General features: G+C 30.3%; 1 protein-coding gene across 5 annotated transcripts in view; it reads left to right on the plus strand.

Moving 5' to 3' along the window:
- Positions 1–22,827, plus strand: part of LOC111683044 (serine/threonine-protein kinase 10) — a 93,507-nt gene that overhangs the window by 19,651 nt on the left and 51,029 nt on the right. For 2 of the 5 annotated variants that reach the window (XM_046955340.1, XM_046955342.1), the window contains exons 5-8: positions 8,352–8,393; positions 9,430–9,505; positions 10,021–10,322; positions 11,123–13,396. In XM_046955340.1, coding sequence (XP_046811296.1) covers positions 8,352–8,393; positions 9,430–9,505; positions 10,021–10,322; positions 11,123–13,396 — 2,694 coding nt within the window. Of the gene's footprint in view, positions 1–8,351; positions 8,398–9,429; positions 9,506–10,020; positions 10,323–11,122; positions 13,397–22,827 lie in introns of all 5 variants that reach the window. The other 3 variants (XM_046955341.1, XM_023445076.2, XM_046955343.1) reach the window with 2 other exon arrangements.

A 22,827-nucleotide genomic window follows, 5' to 3' on the forward strand; every position in this document is an offset into this window, starting at 1 on the left:
ACCCCCTGTCCAAATTTCAGCTCTTAAGCTTTAACCGTTTAGGCTGTGCGATGATGAATCAGTCAATCAGTCAGTCAGTCAGTCAGTAACGTTAGAATTTTATATATACTATAATAAAACCTAATAAAAAACAACAAAAAAGTTGAAAGAATATTATTATTTGTCTAAATTTTTAAGTATTGACATTAGGACTTGAAGGTGGCTCTATTATTTTTCACACAACTGTAAATAAATAATAAGCTTTTATCGATTAACTAAAAAATTATGTTTAAAATGTCAGTACAAAAAATATACCACCAATTCAAAAAATAACCCAGCAAAAAAACTTCCAAAGAAGCGAAAAATAAGTAGTTTGTTTGGTCGCGATACACCACAAGCGACGCGCATTTACTTTAGCCATTTGAAATTGAAAATATAACTTATCTTAAATAATTTATTTTTTACCCCTTTTAACTCATTTTATTCCAAAAATTCCCTTCTTGATGGATTCACTGCTATTTACATCAACAACCAAATTTATATATTTTAAATATTGCAAATTATAAAATATTAATAACATTAAGCAGAAATATAAAATACTTATAAAATAAGACGTGGTCAAAAATAAATGTTCTTGGAATATCACGGGAACAATAAATATAAAAAATAACAAATATTTTTGCTTAATTCACTCATTCCCTCAACAAAAGCAATGAAAATAAGAAAGACGTATCCAGGCATTTTTAAGGAATGTCTAAAGCAAGTGGTAACATAAAAATGTTCATTCCCGACTGACGATTCTATGTTCCGGGCAACAACTACACACAACAATAAAGAATGAATTATAATAAGATATTTCGGTACATTTCATTGTTTTATAATTATTCATTATAACAAAAATCAGCTATTTTCACTAGTTTACAATAAACAACAAAAAGGTGCTCACACTTTCTATGAAAATGTTGTAGTAAATATAATAATATACTACCAATAGTGAAAACCGCTGTTGAAACCTTATATTGGAGTCCGACCGAACGTTCGGGTACGGGTTCGGAGTTCGGTAAAAAGTGAGGTTCGGCCAATGTTCGGTGTTCGGCGAAATTTTGACCGAACACCGAACGCCGAACTTTTTATAAAATGTTTATTTATCATATTTTTACATCATCAAAAACTTTAAAAACGCTGAAAATTTGTTTACAGAAATTATCATACATCCCGGCTGTACAATAAATTTCCGATATACATAGGTACAAAACTGTTCGTTTGTTCGTTGTTCGTTAAAAAGCTAAGAAAAGTGAAACATTAAATTTGAATTATATAGTTTCGACCATTTAAAAAATATAAAGGTAGTGTCGTTCTCTCTTTTTGTCGCCATATTAACCATCTGACGTTTGCTGATATTTTAATAAATCGAGCTACCACATTTACTTTGAAATCCCATTTTTTGTTTGTTTATTTTTTAATCAAAATCAAAAATAAAATTCAATTTAAACTAAACTAAAAATCAAAATGTACAAATGAAATAAAAAAATCAATAAAAGTTTAAATAAAAGTACAAAAAATTCAATCAAAACTATAAACTTCCTGTTAAGTCCTATATTAATTTGAATGTCTGTTGCTGTCCGTATCAAGCAATTGCAATTAACATTACGAAATCTTTAAGGACTTTGCTTCCGGTTTATTATCTAATATGGACACCATTATTACATGTTAATATTCGAGGGAATGAGTGACATCATTAAGCAGTCCTGGAATAGTAGATTGGATTGCAAAAAGTAAAAGGCCTTAGAGATAGAACTTGATGTGAAAGCTACCAGGATACTTATAGGACTGGGTAAACGCATTCCAAGGATTCTGATAGGCTTGCTAACGGGTAGGAATTAGAGTCATCGAGCATATAATTTGCCACTATCCTAGGACTCAGAATATTATGTTGAAATGGCTGGGGAATAGGTTCCATAACAAACATGAAGAAATTGCTTTAACCCCTGCAGTCTACTGCTTTTATCATTCGATTGGAGATTATCTCACGTTTCTTCAATTAGGGAATTGACTCGGTAAATCTTCTGGGTTAAAACGCAATGAGAATGGACCAATTTCAATTCATCATTCCTTTTTATATATTTTATATCATTCTTGCTTTCTTTTAGTGTTCTTGTTTCTCTGTCTTTGGATCCTGAGTCTCTTTGAAGGGAATTGGATGTTGTCCTTTTTATCCTAAACCTAAGGACACAATTATACATTGCTTCAAAACCCTTTCAAATGATAATCTACATTGTATACAATTTAACAAACTAAAACAATACCTTTTTTTAGTCAGGACAGCTCGACAACAGTTACCACTGGACCTAAATTATTTTGAAAATTATTAACAAATTAAATTCCACAATCACAACACAAAATTTCTTAGAAACTATTTATCCTTTTTTATACGTGACAACAATGTTCTATTTATTTACAAAATACGAATTTCAAAAACTACCAGCAAACTTCAAAAAGTTTGTTTGAGAGAGAGAAATGATAAAATAAATCTTTGATCTCATTTGTAACATTGACATTTTCTAGGTCCTTATTCTCAAACGATCTAGATATGTCTGTCTGTCAGTCAGTCAGTCAGTCAGTCATTCTGCCAGTCTCTTAAAAGAACGATAGGACATAAACAAATGTTGCAGATTGATAGGTATTCAAAATGAACAAAATCGGTTTACATTTTGAAATGGCCTCCATATAAGGTTCGCTTTAGAAAATGACTAACGTTCATAAAATGCTTTAAAATACTAGTATTTTTATGTAATTATACTTAATTTTTTTAAGAACCAAAATTTCATATAAAACGTCAAATTGAAATTTGCGAATTGTGTTAAGTATTGTAAATATGATGTTTTTAGAAACTTTAATTTTACTGGTTCGATAAAATTTGTTTTGATTTCATAATAATATCATGTATAACAATATTCTGATTAATACAAAAATATCATGATGAAATATTGTGACGGTATTTAATCATAATATGATATTTTAAAATTGATACAATGTGCTCTTACAGAGAATTACATCAATGTCAATGAATCGTTTAAAAACCAAATATAAAGGAATTAAGATATATGCATTTCACAAAAATAGTTTGTTATTAGAAATTTGTCACTCTCTGGGATTCGGAATTAGTTGAAAATTGACCCAATTGCTAATTAAAGACCCTTTTCAAAAAATCTTCCGGATGTTCCTATTTTGGTTTTAAATGTTATAAATTTATTACTTTTTAATCATAAATGCGTTTATCATTTACGAAAAAGTTCGTGTTCACCGAACTTTGAAAACCGAACATAATTCGGGTTCGGCCGAACTTTCAAATTTACCGAAGTTCGGGTTCGGTGTTCGGTACCGAACGAAATTCTGAGTTCGGTCGGACACTACCTTATATATTCTCTACCACACAGCCACTAGAAAAAGTATGTATATTAGCCGCTAGAAAAAATATGTATATTATTACTTTTATATTAAATAATTCCTTCATAAATAAGGAAATCAATGTTAGTAAAATACAGGACATTTCACTCTTCACACTTTCACACGTATTTGGTTTTGTTCAAGTCCAAAAAGTTATCTATGGCTTGTAAAACTATGTCATGCAAACAAATTAGGCTGATCGAATAACGTTAACAGGTGCCGCAACGTCTCTGAAGTTTCCAAGTGCATTTACAAGGGGAAAATATAGATTTTTGTTAATTTTTGCTCAAATTTGGCCATTTAGTAATAACTTTATTTTAAAGAAATCGTAATGTACACATCATAAGCATTTCAGAAAGATAAAACACCAAAATTGGTTGGAAATTTTTAAAGTTATTGACAAGGCCATTAACGGTCCCACAGCACATAAATTCAGAATGTGACAAAATGTACTTATTTTTGAGATATATTCTAAAGAAACATTTTCCTTCTTTAAATATATTTGTAATTATATTATACGCGAATGGTCAAAAAGTTTAAATTTTTCAATGGTCGTTTCAAATCTCCAATTTCAGTTTTTTTGAAACTTTGTTCAACTAATTTCAAAATTTACGATATTTTCCCTTTGTAAATTCATTAGGCAAGAGCCTTTGCGGCACCTGTTAACTTTATCATATCAGCCTAATTATACCCTTCATCTTCGTAAGAAGATATATACTGGATCCTTAAAGATAGATAGCGGAGTCGATTAAGCCATGTCCTTCTGTCTGTCTGCATGTTTGTTGAAATCAGTTTTTATAGGAAATCCGACGCAACCTCTCAAACAGAAATTGCAGAAAACAAAAACAAAATACATAATCATACAGTAAATTTTGTTATTGTACTCTTGTTTATAAAAACAAGGCAGAGCGAGAGCAGCAGAGCAAGAGTAGCAGAGCAAGAGCAGCATTAATATGTTATTATTGGCTAGAAACATGAATTTAAATATGTGGAGCCTTGCTTAAGTTAGAAGCCATAAAAGGAAACTTTTTGGTGCTTTTTTGTTTTTTGTATGTATGTATGTAATTTTTATTTAAAAATGTATCGATTTTATATATTAACATTATAAAAGTTAACAACTTTTTAAACAAAATGTTATTAATCTTGAAAATATTGGACTTTGCACAAATATATAGCATGTATGTAAATATAACAAAGGGCCATTTTGAAAAAAAATATTTAAAAAATTAATAGAAAAATCTGTTATATAGACAACCAGCTATACCTAGTTTGCTTTGCTAAACCAAAAGCAATATAAATAACTCACCTAATGTTTTTGAAGATTCTAACTATAATAGTTTTTATATTTTAGTTGTTTTACAAATCCTCACAAAATTTGACAAATGTTTTGTTTTATATAAAACTTGTTATCTTGAACTGCTTTTTTAAGTCAGATATTTGTGTTAAAGTCATTTTCTGAAGTTTATGTCGAAATTCATTAAATCAGTTTCGGGGGGTTAGGGTCTATTATAGACTGATGTTTATAACATTTGGAAAATACATTTTGGTTCTTTGCTATACAGGCATTCTGAAGTGGTTATGAGAGTTATAGTAATTTTTTAAGCGGAGCTTATATGAGAGGTATTGTCAATTATGGTCCGATCCTTATAAAATGAAGCAGAGTCAAGTTTTGGTTTCCATTAAACTTATTTATTATGTACCTTTATAAAAATTTTCTGAATATAGGGAGTAAATTAATTATAGACTGACCCTTATTAATTTTTCTGTCAGATTTTAGTTGCGATAAAACTTGTTTATGTAGAATTTCGTTGCGTTAAAGTAGGGTCGATAATTGACCGATCTTCATAAAATTGTATATATCTTTTTGTATCTAAAAACAGGTAGAGTTTCGTTGCTATAACAGCAATTTAAGAGTGCTATAAGCGTTATAGTCATTTTTATGGGTGTACAGTTTATTATCGGCCGATCCCCATAAAATTTTGAAAAATATTTTTGTTCTTATAAAATTTGTTTATGTCGAATTTCATTGCTATACATGATTTTAAAGCCGGATTTCTGCATTATAGTAATTACCCAGCAAAAAAGAACTTCCAATGGAGCGAAAAATAAGTAGATTTTACTATATGGAAGTACTGTAATAGGCCTGCAGAAGTAATGGTTTAAATACATAGAAGGGATGTCCTTTTTATTTGATTCCAAATTTACTACTTCTAAAGTCACTTTTATGTTATTTTTTTGAGATATTTCGAATTTAAATTGTAGTATTATAGAATACAACTAATTTAACTTAAATAATACTACCATTAATAAGGATAATAGACACATATAATAGAAAATTCCAAAAATACAATTTTTTAAGTCATACAAATTTTTGAAAGTCATTAAACATCACTTTGAAGTTGAGACAAATGTTATTCTTTTGGAAGTACTTTTTTAATATTTGCTGGGTAAATGTAGGTGAAATCGTGAACCAATATTGACTATTTTAAATACAAAATAACTGCAGCAGCTGAAAATTACTGCAACTGAAATTTGTGTTAAATTAAAAATATAAACTATAATATGGAAACAACAACAATGTTGCATATGTATTATTTATGTCAAACGTTTCTAATTGAAAATTGATTTCAACAAACTCACAGACATATCTTAACATAGAAAAAATTACGACAAATCAATTGTCATATTAATTAAAAGTTTGACAACACAATTAACTTTTTAATTGAAAAGGCACCAACAACCGTTTTTGAAAATACAATAATAACTTTTGTTGCTTGATTTTGTTAACACCTATTACAATATATTTTTCATACGGATTAATTATATGGTTGTTTGTTAAGTAATCTGACAGATTGTTCTTTATAAAAAATGCAATTTTACTTATTTTTTAGTATTTTATTTATTGTACATATTGAGTACAAATAAGACTATTTGTACTTAGTTGCTACACCAACATATAGTTCTCCAAAAGTTTTTAAGCATGTTAAGTAAAATTTTGTCAGAACAAAATGATATGAAATATCCAACACATTAGAGACAAAACGAATTTAAATTTTCCTTTTTGCAAATTAGGAGATTTATAAAATTTTGCAGAAGACTTCTTTGCAAAGATAAGTTAACGATATTCTACACAATGTACAGTGGGGTCTCCCTGAATAAAACTTGGCATTAACTAAACTACAATGTTTTGGTATAAATTATGGGTATCGATGGATAGAGGTAGTCCTCTAGATACGAATTAAAAAAAGAAAAAGTTGCACTTAATGCAATTTTTTGCATAATTTTCAAAACAAAATTTTCCAAAATTTTATTTCAGAAATATTTTTATTACATTTATAAATATCCTAATAACTTCGGCGAAAGACTAAATTTAAAGCATCTTCTGGAAGATTTCTGGATTTTTTTTAGGAAAAAAATTAATTAATAAAAAATTTTGTATTAGGCTGCATTTACGGGAATTCTGTTCTGCTACGCTTAATTTTTAATTTTGTACAACTTTGCTGCTGTGAATTAAAATTTTATGTAAAGTTGGTGACATCCAAAACCAGTTATATTTTTTTACAAACAATTTTGCGGTTTTCGTACAAAAGTCTTTAAATTACTCAATTTTGATTTTATGTTTACCGGAAAGATCAGCCAATATTATATAAATATTTTTAATAATGTCGACGTCTAATCCAAAACCAGTTATATTTTTTTACAAACAATTTTGCGGTTTCGTACAAAAGCCTTTAAATTCCTCAATTTTGACCTTATGTTTTCCAGAAAGAACTGCAAAATTCTACAAACAATTTTGCGGTTTTCGTACAAAAGTCTTTAAATTCTTCAAGTTTGATTTTATGTTTTCCGGAAAGAAACGCCAATATTATATAAATATTTGCAATAATGTCGACGTCTAATTTGGTAATTCGTGCAGTAATCTCATAATTTTGAAAAAAAATCTTCGAGCTGTGTTGCCATTTTAAAGTATTACCAAACCCTCATGAGTGCTACTCTTCTTATCACGGATTTTTCCTTACAAATAGATTCCGTCTAATAATTTTGCAAAACTTATTTACAGGAATGTAAGACTAATAATGCATCAATCAATAGCACGTTCAGCCATTATTTTACTAGTTTAGTTTCTACTATTTTACTTATTACTTAAATCAATTCATTTCGCATTCAATAATTAAATAAAATCTAAATAATTTCATAGAAAAAAGAGCAGAGGCAAAAAGAGGCAAACATTTTTATTTTGGTGTTATTGAGAAAATTTCAGAGTATCTTTAGCATATGGCCGCTTAGAGGTCATCAGTGGCCAAATTGTACTTTTTCACTATTAAAAATTAAAAAAAAAACATAAATATCTATGAAAAATTGCATTTTAAGAAGTCGTTAATAATTAAGTCTCTGGCTGTAAAGATGATTTAAAATAACACCTTTTCATACATAACAATGGTATATTTGGTATCGAAAAAGAAAATTTTAAGAAATGTTATATTAAATGGTAGATTCGTACAAAAAATGGTATTAAACTAAATAAAAAAATTTCTTGACAAATATATATGAAAACATAAACTTTGTTGCATAATTTAAAGGCCTATACAATAAAAATGGGAAAACTTATATGGAATAAAGTCTTAGCTTTCCAGGCATATTAAATTTCTATCAAAAAACTCATTTCTAAATATTTGTATATATGTATAGGCCTTTAAATGATGCAACAAAGTTTATGTTTTCATATATATTTTTCAAGAATTTTTTTTATTTAGTTTAATACCATTTTTTGTACGAATCTACCATTTAATAAGAGCATGGTTTGAAGTGAAATTTTTAATACATATATTCAATGAACAGGAACTTATGTAAATCTATTACTTATTTTAATATATTTCAATGTATCCATATTTTTTAACACGCCGCTATAATTGAACTTGCTTTAGAAGCTTAAACGTCAAGTTAAAAGACGATCACTTTATCAGAGGGTTGGTAAGTCTTCCGATGTCCTTTACTATTCATATATACATAGAATTTTATTTAAAAATCATTTATGTTTTCAAATTTAAAATATTGTATTTATAATGATGGTGCTATTAAATTGTGTACCCTACTGCATAGCTGTACTTATAAGTTTACATTTATCGCGAAAAGATTGTGATTTTTTAGTCAATGAATTAAAAAAACATTTAACCATTTTTCTATTCAAAATAAAGGATTTGTTTCGAAAAAGCGCCGATTAGCTGTTTCATATTTTGTTGTAAATTCATAAATTACATATTTTGCTTTTATTTGAATATTTTTAAAATTTTTGTTACAGATTTTTAATTTTTTTATATTTTTATCAATTGTACATAAATCCCAGATATCCCTAACCATAGCTGAGAAAAAGCTTGCGTTATCATATAAAAAAATTATATTCGATAAATTATACAAATATTTTAAGTTACAAAATAGTTTTTTAAAAGATGTATATACCAAAAAAAAATAAAATATTTTGTTACATTTCGAATCCAGGTGCTTGAATTTGCACTAAGTTTTAAATTTTTCAACAATTTTTTTTCTGATTTTGTTTTGTCTTTTTGAAGTACTTATTCTGTGCACATTGCAATTCTTTTACGAAGACTTCAAAGACTCTGCAGCACCAGTTAGCTTCATCCTATCAGAATAATTTTTGTCATGACATAGTTTTACAACCCAAAGAACATTAAAGTGGGGAAGGGTCAAAATTCGCATCTTCGTTTATGCAGAACACTACTGCATTCATACATAGATTGAAAAATAAATTCCTAAGCGTTATTTTACTATTTGAAAAACTAATAATGAAGTTTAATAACATATGTATATTAAACTAGTCTAGTGTATGCCAAACAAATGTATGTATACTATTTACTTATTTTTTTAATGATTTAATTTATAGTGCATATGTATTTTTTGTTTTTTATCATTTACATATTATGGTGAAGATATCTTTCAATAAGTGTTTAATATTATATTTATATATTTTATTTCTTTATTTCTTAGGAACCCCGCAACTCAGCACTTCCACTAGAATTGTACGATGACTCTTCGTCGTTACAAAGTCAAGATATTGAAAAATGTAAGTATAAATTATTTTTGCATATTAACGCTTTAGAATTTACATTTATAAGTGCACCGAAAGCCATTTTTTAAATGCTTTCGATCGTTATTTTTACTTTTTTTGTAAATGCAATACTATTGCGATTTATTTAACAGAATTTTAACGATTAATTTTCTATTTAACAAATATTAGTAAAATACTGTGCAAAATATTAGATGTAGGAATGGCTCATTGATTTCCCTGAAGTGAAGTTCATCATAAAAATGCTTTTAACAATTCACTAGACATAATCAGTCATTCAGTAAGACTCCAATCCTCTCCCGAAATTTTCCTCAGAAATAAATCATTGAGAATAAATAAATGATTTTGTGAAAATTTAGCAAAAAAAAAAAAAACATCAACAACAAATAGAAGTATTCTTGAATTTCGTTAGATTAGTTTTTATATGAGAATTTTGAAAAGTATAATTGAAAAATATTCTTATAATTTATTCTCATTATTTCGAAATATTATTTATTTTATTTTTATTTTAGTACCAGGCACTCCTACCTCTTTATCGAGAGACATTAAAGAGCAGTCTCAACTTAACAATTTACAAAATATTCAACATCCAGTTAACGATATTTTGGCTGAACAAACTTCAACAACTATAAAGACAAATACAAAACTAATAATAAACGAGGAAGAGGTGGAATTGGAAAAGAGTGTTAATTCATCTCCTTTGGTACTAAAGAAACCAAACCGTCCTCCACAACTACAAAAGATTCCAGAAGATTTAGGCATTGCCGAACAGGAAGTACCTTCTATTCCCATGCCAATGGATGGAGACAAAAAGGCAAGTATGAATTATATAAAAACATGTTGAACTTGCTCATAATGGAGGGTCGAAACAGTTTTTTTGGTTGACTACTCTAATAGTGAAATTATGTTGTTTTAAACGTCCAATCGAAATATGTAAAATATTTATAATTTTATTATTTAATATATCAATATACACACATATATTCATTTTCTACTTAAACCTTTTTTTAATTAATATAATTTAATTATCACATATCGCCGATGATAAAAGTACATCCAAACCTTTTAAAAAATGAATATAACTAAAATCACATTAAAAAAACTGTTTTATTTATTATCTTCTTTAATTGGTAAAAATACCATTTTCTTCAAATATTACTGATCATTGAAAAATATAAAAATATAAAGCAATTTAGAGATCGAGCAACCTAATATCCAGTAACCCATATCGCAGGAATACGGTTGTAAAAATATGTATATATGAAAAGGAAATCAAAGTCTGTCGATAAAAGTCGACATAATTAAGTTTTATATGAAACAAAATCTCTTTAACAAATTTTATGAGAATGGGTCCTCTTCAGATAACTACTATATATGTAGCTCATTAATGGCTTTAAAATACAATAAATAAAGATTGCCAAAATAATATAAAGCTAATAAGGTTAAAAGTTGTATTTTTTTCTGAAAGAAAGTAAAATACAATTATTTTCTGTTTTTTATCAAAAATTCTATAAAAATTCACTGGTGTCGTGAAAGAGTTAATTAAAAACATACCATTTTTTTATTTACAAAAAATTTATTCAATAAAAATCAAATGTGTTTTTTTTATTTCAGATGCCTAAAAGAGAAAAAGGAAAGGCACCTCCTCCGCCTCCTGCTATTATAAAAGCAAAGCATTCTGCTGCGTCATCAGATACTACATCTAATACAGATATAGAAGGAATTTCAAATATTTCAGAGAGTAGTACTCCATCTGAAAGCATAATGTTTAAGGATGAAGAATCCAAACACCCACCTTCGCCGGTATCTTCAACATCGACTGTTTCTGTGAAATCTGTATCACTATCATCGAATAAAAGTAATAGTCCAACAGGAGCAGGTTTAAGCTCCAGTACCTCGATGGTAACAATTAATAGCGATATGTCTTCAACTTCTCCTCCGCCAAGTCAATCTGAACAATTAGTAAATCCGCAAAATGTGCTACCAAATAGTTTAGATTCTGGAAGAAGTCAAATAACAGTTGTAACTAGTACGCATCCACCTGTAATTATAGATAGTTCGTTAAGTCCTCCCAAAAATGATGTTGTTATTGTCTCCAATAGTCTTAACAAATCTATGCATATAAATGAGTCATCGACAGATGAAGATTATCCTTCAATGGATGATAGTATTGGTGTTTCTTCGCCTATATTATCACAAAAGCAATCAATGATTGTGACATTATCTACAGAAGGTACTCCAATAGAAGAAATACATCGTAAAATTGAATCCCAAGGTAGAAAATTGGATGAGAGCGAAGTATTAATAGTAAGTCCATCTTTTACCAACGCAAATGATTCGACTTATAATACCTCTTCGGAAGAACTTATTGAAAGAAACAATAGCCAACAAATTATGGATACAAGTCACGTATCTGTTGTCACTGTGGGGGACGAAATACGAGTAAAAGACAGTAGTCATTTACACGATAGTCCACATACTCACAATAATTCTTTTATTGAAGATGGGGATACAATGGATAAAGGACATAATGGACAAGTTTTCAGCACTCAGTCGCAGCAAAACTTTATTGACACAGACGATATTAATGTGATTGTCAATCGTAGTAGAAAGCAAGATCAACATTTATCTCAACCAGGCGAAGGAAGTGAAAGTGATTCTATCCGATCAAGTACAGGTAGTGGAAATCGAATCGTTCGCCGTGGTACTGAGGTTAAAATTGCTGTATCTGCAGATAAAAGTGACGCAGAAAGTATTTCAACTACAGCTAGTCATGATAGTCGTATTGAAATTGAGGTCGATAGAAAGGAGACTCAAGAAGATGATGTTATTATTCGCCGCAAAAAACCAGTCGCTGTTTACAAGAGTGGTTATAGTGGAGGTACGGGTCCTACTAAGGAGGAAATAGAATTAAGAAATATAAGAAAGAAAACTAGAAAACGTACGCGTAAATTTGAAATTGATGGTGTTCAAGTAACAACAACAACTAGTAGAGTTATCTATGGAGATGAAGATTCTGGTGGTTTTTATGATGACCACGTATTCCGCAAACAAGAACTAAGGGAGCTAAAGATGCTTCAGAAACAGGAAAAGAAACAACAAACAGATTTGCAACTAAAAGAGCAAATGAGCAAAGAACAACAGGACCGTAGATTTGATCAGGAAAGAACTTCTTTAGAAAAAACTTATGAAGCTGACATGGATGCTCTTGCACGACAACACAAACAATTAGTTGAAAAAACAGAACAAGCTCAAGAACATGAATTACGCTCATCTTCGAAGCGTATTCGGGCGGAGCAAGAAAAGGAACTTAAAATATTTCGTGAAAACCTTAAGCAGGAAATTCATTTGCTTAAACAAGAGGTGGATCTACTACCAAAAGATAAGCGTAAAGATGAATTTAAGCAACGGCGATCAGCGATGGAGTTAGACCACGAGGAAAAAGAGAGAGCATTTTTGGATTCTCTAAAAGAAAGACATGAGTTACTTTTGCGACGAATAAGTGAAAAACATCGTGATCATCTTGCCACAATTCATAGAAACTTTTTGCAACAAAAGCAAAATGCAATGCGAACACGGGAAGCACTTTTATGGGAGCTTGAAGAAAAACAGCTTCATGAACGTCATCAGCTATCAAAACGTCATGTTAAGGAAATGTGTTTTATGCAACGACATCAAATGATTGTTCGCCACGAAAAAGAGCTTGATCAAGTTAAGCGGATGCTACAGCGAAAAGAAGAAGATCTTATTAAAAAGCAAGCTCTTGAAAAAAGAGCTTTACCGAAAAGAATTCGAGCAGAACGAAAAGCAAGAGAGTTAATGTTTAGAGAGTCGCTGCGAATATCTTCAAATCTTGATCCCGAAGTTGAACGTGAACGACTAAAAAAGGTAAGTAATTTACACACATATATATAATATATATATAATATATATAATATATATATATATATATATATATATATATATTATATATATAATATATATATATATATATATATATATATATATAATATATATAATATATAATATTAATATTAATATATAATATATTATAATATATAATATATATAAATATCTATATATATATATATAATATATATAATATATAATATAATATATTATATATATATATAAGATATATATATAATATATATATAAATATCTATATATATATATATATATATATATATATATATATATATATATATACATACATATTAAAGTACATTGCACATAGGGACAATTATAATAGGGAGACATTTGGTTTAAAAAATTCTCGCTTTTCCACAAATGTCAAACGAATAATAGTATACGCACAATTGGGACGAACGACGAATTTTTCGGAACGAATTTTCGTCCTCAGATATAGAACACACTAAAGTATATGAAAATATGTACAATCAGTGCATATGACGAAATTCGTCATACGTAACGAACTGTGCGATAGGTTTATTTCTATTTTTTACGCAGACGAACGACGAATTAATTGGGAAAAATTGTTTTAGTACCAATTCCGGTAGCCCGAATTTTCTAAAATTTGGCGGTTGTGAGTACAGCGTATGACAATACAATATATTGTTCGAATATTCGAAATTATATTCGAAAATTCGAAGTTATGTTCGAAAAATTTTTTATGCTCTTTAAATAATCTCTGGGTCATAAAAACTAAAAATAAAATTTTCGAAAGTTCAAACTTAAGTTCGAAAAATTTTTAAATCCATTAAAACCAGTTCTGGTGGCGTGAATTGTCTGAAATTTGGCAGTTTGGAGTACACTTGTTGACACTACAATGCTATGTTGGAATATTTCAAATTAAGTTCGATAATTCGAAGCAAAGTTCGAAAAAATTTTGAAGCTGTTAAAATAATCTCAAAATCGTGGAGATTTAAAAAAAAATATATATTTTTTGTTCCTTTTTCTTACTTTTTCCAATTTCTAATTTGATTGTATTTCATTCGACGAATTTACGCAACGAATTGTTATCGACTAGTTCGTCGTGCTATACAAAATTCGTCGTTGGTCCCAATTGTGAGTATATCATAAATATTTTAATTGAAATTTAATAATAAATACTTCTGTTTATCAATTATAAAGATACGTTCATAGTACTGGAGGTCCACACCCTGCACTTCAACAAAAAATGTTAACTGTTTAAAATACAAATTAAAAAATGTACAACATAATGCTGGTGTACTCCACTGCACTCCAGCAAAAAATTTTAACTGTTCAATTTACAGAGTAAAAAAATTCTAAGTAATTTGTCAAAAAGTATAAATTTGACAAATCAACAATAATATCGAAAATAATGTTCAAGTTCGATCAATAGTTTACACTTGTTTTGATAGCATATATATACTATTTATTGCAACGTTAGAATCTTATTTAGCTCCGCTTTATTTGCAACTTTTTTGGAAGATTCTAACAAGCAAATCGTTAACGTTACCTAATTATTTAATTTACGTTTTGTAGACTTCTTCTTTAATTTTTTTCTAATCGTCAAGACAAACACTATGCGCACTTTGTTTTAATAAACACATGCTTATTATTAGGGAAGTTATTTTTTTTTATTCCAAAATCACTACGTCTGAAGTCATTCTCAGGAAGTAATTTTTATGACCGTTTTTGGAAGTGAAATTGCAATATTATAGAATGCAACTAATTTGACTTAAACAATATTAACATAAATAAATAAATTACACGCATTTATAAATACTAGAGTACATAATGGGAGCTCCGCCTCCCTAATCGAAATTAAATTAAAAATTCAGATTGTGAAAATATGTTTGCATATGTAAAATGAGTACAGTTAAAAATTTAAATATTTTTTAAGATTTATGTGGTATCACTGGATTACTGTGTTCTATACTTTTAATGTTTTGTTTCTTGCATTGTTTGTTTTTAGTTAAAATATACGTACGTGGGATTTTTGTTTCTATGTGTTAGTAACAACTTCAAATGCTTATAGCTCCCAAAGTTCTGAACAAATATTATTAATATATATATTGTGCACATCTGTGAAGAAATACCTTTAAAATGATATACCTTTGGATGTATACCGTAAGAGTAAAAGGGGTCACAAAAAATCGCTTTGCCTATTAATTATATAGATTATAAATATACATTTACATTTTATTTTGTCCGTTTATTTGTTTACTGATTTACATCTGTAAATTTTAGCATTAAAATACATATGTATGTGTATTTTTGTTCTTCCATTGTATTGGGCATCCTGCAGTCGGTCTATTCGACTATTATTAAACATGTTGATATATGTAGTTTAAGAACGAGTTATTAATTTCACTATTTTATAACAAATTTTTCAAATACTAAAAATTTTTGTCCACACCACTAAATGCATTTATAAGAGCATCGGATGTTCTAGTTGCATACCGGCAAGGTTTGATTATATAGATCATCTGAATAACGTTTTTAAGTTGTAGAGTAGGAAACAGGAGTTAAGCCGGAGGTCCACCCTACGCGACAAAGCGATACTTTTTATACCTACGCTTCAAGTTACATACGAAGCTTTTCAAGGGTCAATTTCTTTTTATTAAAAAAAACTTCGAGTTTAGATAGAGACAGCAATGATAGTAATAAGAAATGAAGAATAAACTGAAATAGATAGAGTTGATATCGAAAGCCTATATAGAAGAGAAAAAGAAAAACATAGTGTGTGTTTAATTGCATACCCATTTCGACAATCTTTAATCTAATATCAGGTTGAACAGTTGATAGATCAGATAGATTAGAAAAGTATGCCGACCCTATTGTCTGATATCGAATCGATTCAAGGTCCGGGCAATTACACTGATGATAAGTAATTGTTTCCTCTTCTTCTTCGTTTTGACAACTCCTACAGAAATCATTGTATGGAATACCAATGCGCCTTGCATGGTTTCCAAACTTGGAATGACCAGTCAGAACTGATAATAGGGTCCTCAGATGAATTCTGCTAAACCCTAATATATGGGATGTTTTATGAGGATCCATATAGGGTCATAGCATCTTAACAATCGAACAAATATGTTCTCCAGACCACCGGTCTTGAGCTGAATAAAAACAAATGTTATGTATTTGTTTCATAATGGCAGCTAGGGGGACGCCGCAGAATTGTGTTGCCAAGTATGTTCTCCAGACCACCGGTCATGGGCTGAACTAAAACAAATGTTATGTATTTGTTTCATAATGGCAGATAGGGGGACGCCGCAGAATTGTGTGGCCATTATCGTGCCAAGATACCATCAGTAATATTGCCAGTTATATCCCCGTATCCTTTGACCCAAACTAGGGTAATTTTTGAATGTCTCGACATCTCGTTTAGAGACGCCTGCCATTCTTGGACAAGTTTTGATGCAGAGGATTTGATAACGGCTTGGCTGTCAGTATAGATTCTGATATCGCTATTGAATATCCGATTGTACATAAGCCAATTAGATGCCCTTTTTATAGCAGAAATTTTCGCGTGTAAGATGGTGTATTCATTATTGAGTCGGAAAGAGATTTTCGTTTTAAATTCTTCTGTTTTATAAACATCTGTATACACACTTAGGCCGTCAACATCTCCAAGTGGAGGTTCATCATAATCAGGGATTTTGTTATACCAGAAGATTCTCCTGATACACGGTTCCAGAATGCAGTAGTCACAGACATGTTGTAGACTTGGGAGAAGGTCTACAATCTTTACATGATCTCTGGATCCATAGATCCATCTGTTTAAGGTACTTAATCTGGCTGCAGTACTCATTGTCAGTTGTTTAGCAAGGAGATCCACAGAAGCCAGTTCAGCATAGCGAACAATGCTTTACTGGGCGCCATCCTAAGAACACCTGTTATGAGAAGGGCGGCTTAATCACCGCCTCAAACCCCAATACAACTTCCTGTCGAGAATAACACCTAAATATTTTGCATTATCCGACAGTTTAAGAACCTCGCCATTTAGACGAGGAAGGGAGAATTGAGGAATTTTGTATTTGCCAGAGAATAGCACCGTTTTCCAGGGTTAAAGCTGAGACCACAGTTTACGCTCCATGAGCTTATTACCGTCAACGATTCTTCCAATCTCCGAGGCAAAGTCTCAATGTGCGTACCAGTTACCGCTACTGCTACATCGTCAGCGTATGTAACCGTCCATTTATAGCCATATTCAATAGGAGTGGGGATAACACCCCTCCCTAAGGAGTGCCCTGTATGGCTTTTTTGTAGATTGTTGTATCACCCAGTGAAGATACAATAATCCTATGTGATAACAAGTTCCTCACAAAACTCACAGTGAGTTGGTCCACACCCATTTGAGAGAGATTGACAGATGATTGAGGATTGGACATTATTAAAGGCGCCTTCGATGTCAGGAAAGGCGACCAGTGTAAAATTTGTATAACCCATGTCCTTTTCAATATACCCAACCAGGGAATGTAAAACCGTCTCAACATATAGGCATGTTGAGAGTTTGAGAGTAGAGATCTGTCAAATGATAATACAACATTAACACTAATAGAGCTTGAAATCCAATTTCTCGATAGTCTATACAGAAGGAAGAATGTTAGTCAAGGTCAATTTATGGACCTCCTATTTTGTCTTTCTCCTGTTCAATCGCCAGATTGAGAAGTAACGCAGACCGTTCATTCTAACAAGCCAACAGTTTTATGTGACCCTGGAACCATCCAGCGTCATAATTTTTCAAATTTTCCTTAAGGATCTTCCAGTTCACCCCAAGCATACCTTGACGGATGATCCCCCATTGCGCATTTTTCGCCTACTGTCAGGACACAAAGCTGCCGTCCCTCTGGGTCAAAAAAACCATCAAGCCGCCCAATATTATAAGTTTCTGACATGCACATTTAAGTGCTGAAATCCACTAGATTTCAGTCGGATCGTTCTATCTATTGCCCTATCTCAGTGATAGGAGAAGCAATCGATAAAGCGGATACTGACAGACTGCTCAATATGGGAAACAAACGTCTTTCAGGTGGGAGGGGTAGTTCTTAGTATCGTGCTCATCCTATGACCCTTCTGACAAGGGTGACCCCTTGGATTCAGCCAGTATGGCCCATAGGATTCATTGCACTCAAGCCTTCACATCGCGACAAGATGACTACCCTTCGTGAAGGAGGCTTGGTTTATAATCAGAACAAAAACGTCCAAACTGTGTCTAGAGTACTAAGGAGCCAAAAAGGTCTACACGAGCAGCGCCTTTGCGCTAAGGTTCTTGCTGCTCCTATGGTCGGCAAAACCTTTTGGTCCTTCGTTAAAAGTGTTAAGGGTAATTCTACTTCTTTAAGGACGACCAAACATTCACTGACCCGGTTGATTAAGCTAAACTTTTAGCTAAGTTATTCGCAAACAATTCTTGCTTGCCGGTTGCTCTTCGACGCAGGCTCGTACATTAGCTAATTTTTTCAGCATTCTATAAAATGCCGGCAAATTTTCTGCATGCTAGAAGATTGCTAATGTAACGCCAATTCCTAAAAGGGAAAGGCTAATAATCCTGAAAATTACCGCCCAATAGCAATTTGTTCAGCACTTTCTAAAGTTATGGAAAGTATGGTCAATTTCCATCTTGTCAAGTATTTAGAGACCAACAATTTACTTAATGGCTTTTGTAGAGGTCGCTCTACTGTTCGTATGTGGAATAAATTTCCTGCCGAGGTATTCCCAGCCACTTTCTATAAAAAAGATTTAAATCAAATTTCCACAAACACTACTCCCTCCATCCTTCTTCCCACAACCTATTTTCCTAGTTCCAACACAATGCTTCGCATAAATATGGGTCATTCCCTGAGTGCTGGTCCAATTCAAAAAAAAAAAATTGCTTCGGAAATAACGAATCTCAATTCCGGTAATTTAGAGCATAATTTGACGATCCCTCTTTGCGATATCGACTCTTTTTGATGGAATTATGTTTATTGACCAGCTTTTAGGGATTTATTTACCGCAATTTTTATTTATAGCTCGCTTTTGCCATCGCAATCGTTTTTAAGATATTCATTGAATAATAGTTTTGAGTTAACCAAGTTAGCCAGGCGCGATTAAGGGAAAGCATATAAGAATACTCGTATGTTAAGAATTAATCTTGTTAAGCAATCTTTTAGATATATTTCGATGAAATTTGCTTCATAATTTGTTGCCCAAGAAATGGGTCATGGCTATCATACTAATGTTACACCGATATTGTACTTTGTAAAATTGTTAAATTTAAAGCAGTCAGGATACAATTTTTTATATGTAGGGTTATTTCAAAATAAATCGACCAAAAAACGCTGTTTTAAATTTTTGTCCCCTTCTATTTTTTCCAAATCAGGAGCATATATTCTACTCCTTAATGCGGTTTCTATGTCGTATAATTTAGATCCATAACTCATATTTTATCTGAAACCGAAATACCGTAACTTTTATTCTCTGCAAATTTTGTAATGACTCCTTAATCTGTAGGATGTACTAAAAGGAAGATATATCAAAAAATGTATTTTTTGACCTATGACCTCCAATATTGCAAATATATAAGACATGATTTCAGATATTTTTTACCATCATATTTATATCACTAAGTTGAGGGTCTGTGGTAATTTTTACTTCATTCGGCATTAAAACCTTAATTTACTTGACTATAAATATGTTAAAATGTGTAAAAAGCACTCATTTCCTATGGAAATTGTAAATGTAGCTAAATATAAACCCCTTTCCAAACCCATTAAGATCCCATTCTAAATTTTTACACAGCAATAACAATAAGTTTGTCTATTTGTCGTAAAAAAATTAAGAAAAATAAAATATCCTTTTTTAAGATAGTACATTTTCCACTATATTGTCCTTGCGCCAGGACTTCATGTAATTTTAATGAAATATCAAAAAATGAGTAATCGAAGTCCTGTCGGAATTGGATAACTGGTTCCAAAGTTATTCAGTCGTCAACATTTCTAATTTTGAACAAAAATACGCGAGATGCCCTTTTTAGAAACCCATAACATATGAAGTAGAATATATGTTTCGAAAGGGTTGAAAATTTTAAGTGGTGGAAACGTCTGTGAAATTACCCGGTAAATAAATCCGGTCTTATATTTATGACCAAAATTTCTTAACAAAATTCGTTTTATATTAGATATAGAAATTAAATTCTTCGAGTTTTTATAATTTGGAAATTATTTATTTGTAATTATTTATTTATCAAAATTTAAATTTCTTGTTATATATGTAACAATTAAGTGTGCTATATACCGTTGTGCCGAATCTCAAATACCCTCCACCAGCTACATTTATATTAATATTTTTTTTAATTGATCTAAACTAAAATACAATACTTATAATAAAATAAAGACTATAGTCAACAGAGTTGGAGCCAAAGTATGGCACACTAAGTGGGTCAATAATTCAGTCATACCCCCATAGAAATAACACTTCAGGGAATTAATTTAAAGTTCATTGCTCCCCTAAAAAATTTACCCAATCCTACATTGAAGGCCCTATTCAAAAAAACACCATGAACTTCCGCAATTGACTTTTTTTATTTCGGAAGTGGTCCTATATATTCTGTATAGCCGAATATTTTCATATTGAAATTGCCGCTAAATTATCATTTTAATACACTACCGTTACCGCTAAAATAGCGATACCGAAATGTTCCGAAATAGCGATAACGCTAAAATACCAATACCGAAATAAATCAAAAGATATCGTTACCGAATTAAGTCAAAATACCGATAATGCTAAAATACCTACTTTATCACCGTTTGGAAACGGTTGCCAGCCTTGGTTATATACGTGATTAGGAGCTATTACCAATTGTAAATCGATCGGTAAAAAGTTTTACGGCAACATTTTTGTATACCAAATTAATATTTGTGCAAAATTTTGTATAAGTATCTTAATTAAGTAATCAATTGTTTGCATTTAAGCATGAATAATATCTGTGATATATAGATTTAAACACGGAACATTTTATAAAGGTTATTTTCAATAAAGTGTTTTCCTAGGCAAAATGGGGGAAAATGGTACTATTTTTTCATTAGAATTTTCCAAAAAGGTAGAATTTATTCCTCTATTTCATGATTTAAATTGTATTTTTTGAATTTTAATAATAAATGAATTTTAATAATAATTCATCTATAAAAGGGAAATGTTTGGTACTTTTTGCTCATAAAATAGTACTTTTTGTATTATCTTTAATATGGAACATAGCAACATAAAATTTAGCAGGACTGATAAGAGGTAACTCTTTGCTACTTATTCGTTCTTTAAATGGTACTTTTTGTATGTTCTCTCTATAAAAGAGAATTTATAAGCTTCTTTTTTGTATTTTTTTGTTATTCAAATGATAGTTTTTGAATATAGAAACTAGAAACTAAAAGTACATAGTACTTAATGAAAAATATTGCGTAGCTAAGAACCAAGGGTAGGCTAGTCTTCTTATAAAATATTAACAATTGCATTTTAATTATATTCCCAGCAAAAAAAGTGTGGAAAAAGATGTATTTCATTACAATTAGTAACCCGAAGATCTTCAAATTCAGGTGAAATCATATTAATTTAACATTAGCGTGTCATTGTTATTTGTAGTGACTTTTCCTCGAGTAATATTTGGTTTTCATTTGTAAGAAAATAGTTGATTTATAAAAGCGATGTGTTTAAGATGTCGTTCGTATGTAAAGTATGACATCAAATATTTTTTACTGGGTCAACATTCATATAATGTCAATAAAAATAAAAGTAAGTACAATTCTGTTCCATTTCGAAATGGGCTGCATTGGAAATTGCAAAATATACAAAACATAAAGTAGTTTTAAAAACTAGGCCTTTTTATTTCTGGTAATATTGGAGAGAGTTCCATTAGTCTATAGTTTGATATATTAAAGAGATTTTTAAAACTTTAACGAAATGCAAACTACAAATGCATCAGGCCAAATTATTTATGTAGACGGCGTAAAAATTAAAAACAAATTATTGCTCAATAACATTTAAACATGTATGGTATGTTCCACAATTACATTCTAATTTTCTCTCAGTGAACAAAATTAATAAGTCTGGTCCATGGCGAATTCTGATAAGGTGGTGGCAGTTCTGCAACAACAACATTTTACATGTATTTTGTTTTAGCATTTGTTTTACGTAAATGTCAAAAACGATAAGAACGGCGAATTCATTTTCAATATTTGGCCATAAAGTAGCAGCAGCCGGTCAGGTAAATACTTCATACGGGTTTTATTATATAAAGCGTTCTGGAACAGATTTTTTATTTAATCTCTTCATCTAAATAGTGTATATATAAACCAATATTGTTTAATTGTTAACATTTAATATAAATCTGAATGAAGCCATGTTAATATAAA

The sequence above is a fragment of the Lucilia cuprina genome, chromosome 6, assembly GCF_022045245.1.
Source record: "Lucilia cuprina isolate Lc7/37 chromosome 6, ASM2204524v1, whole genome shotgun sequence".
NCBI lineage: Eukaryota > Metazoa > Arthropoda > Insecta > Diptera > Calliphoridae > Lucilia > Lucilia cuprina.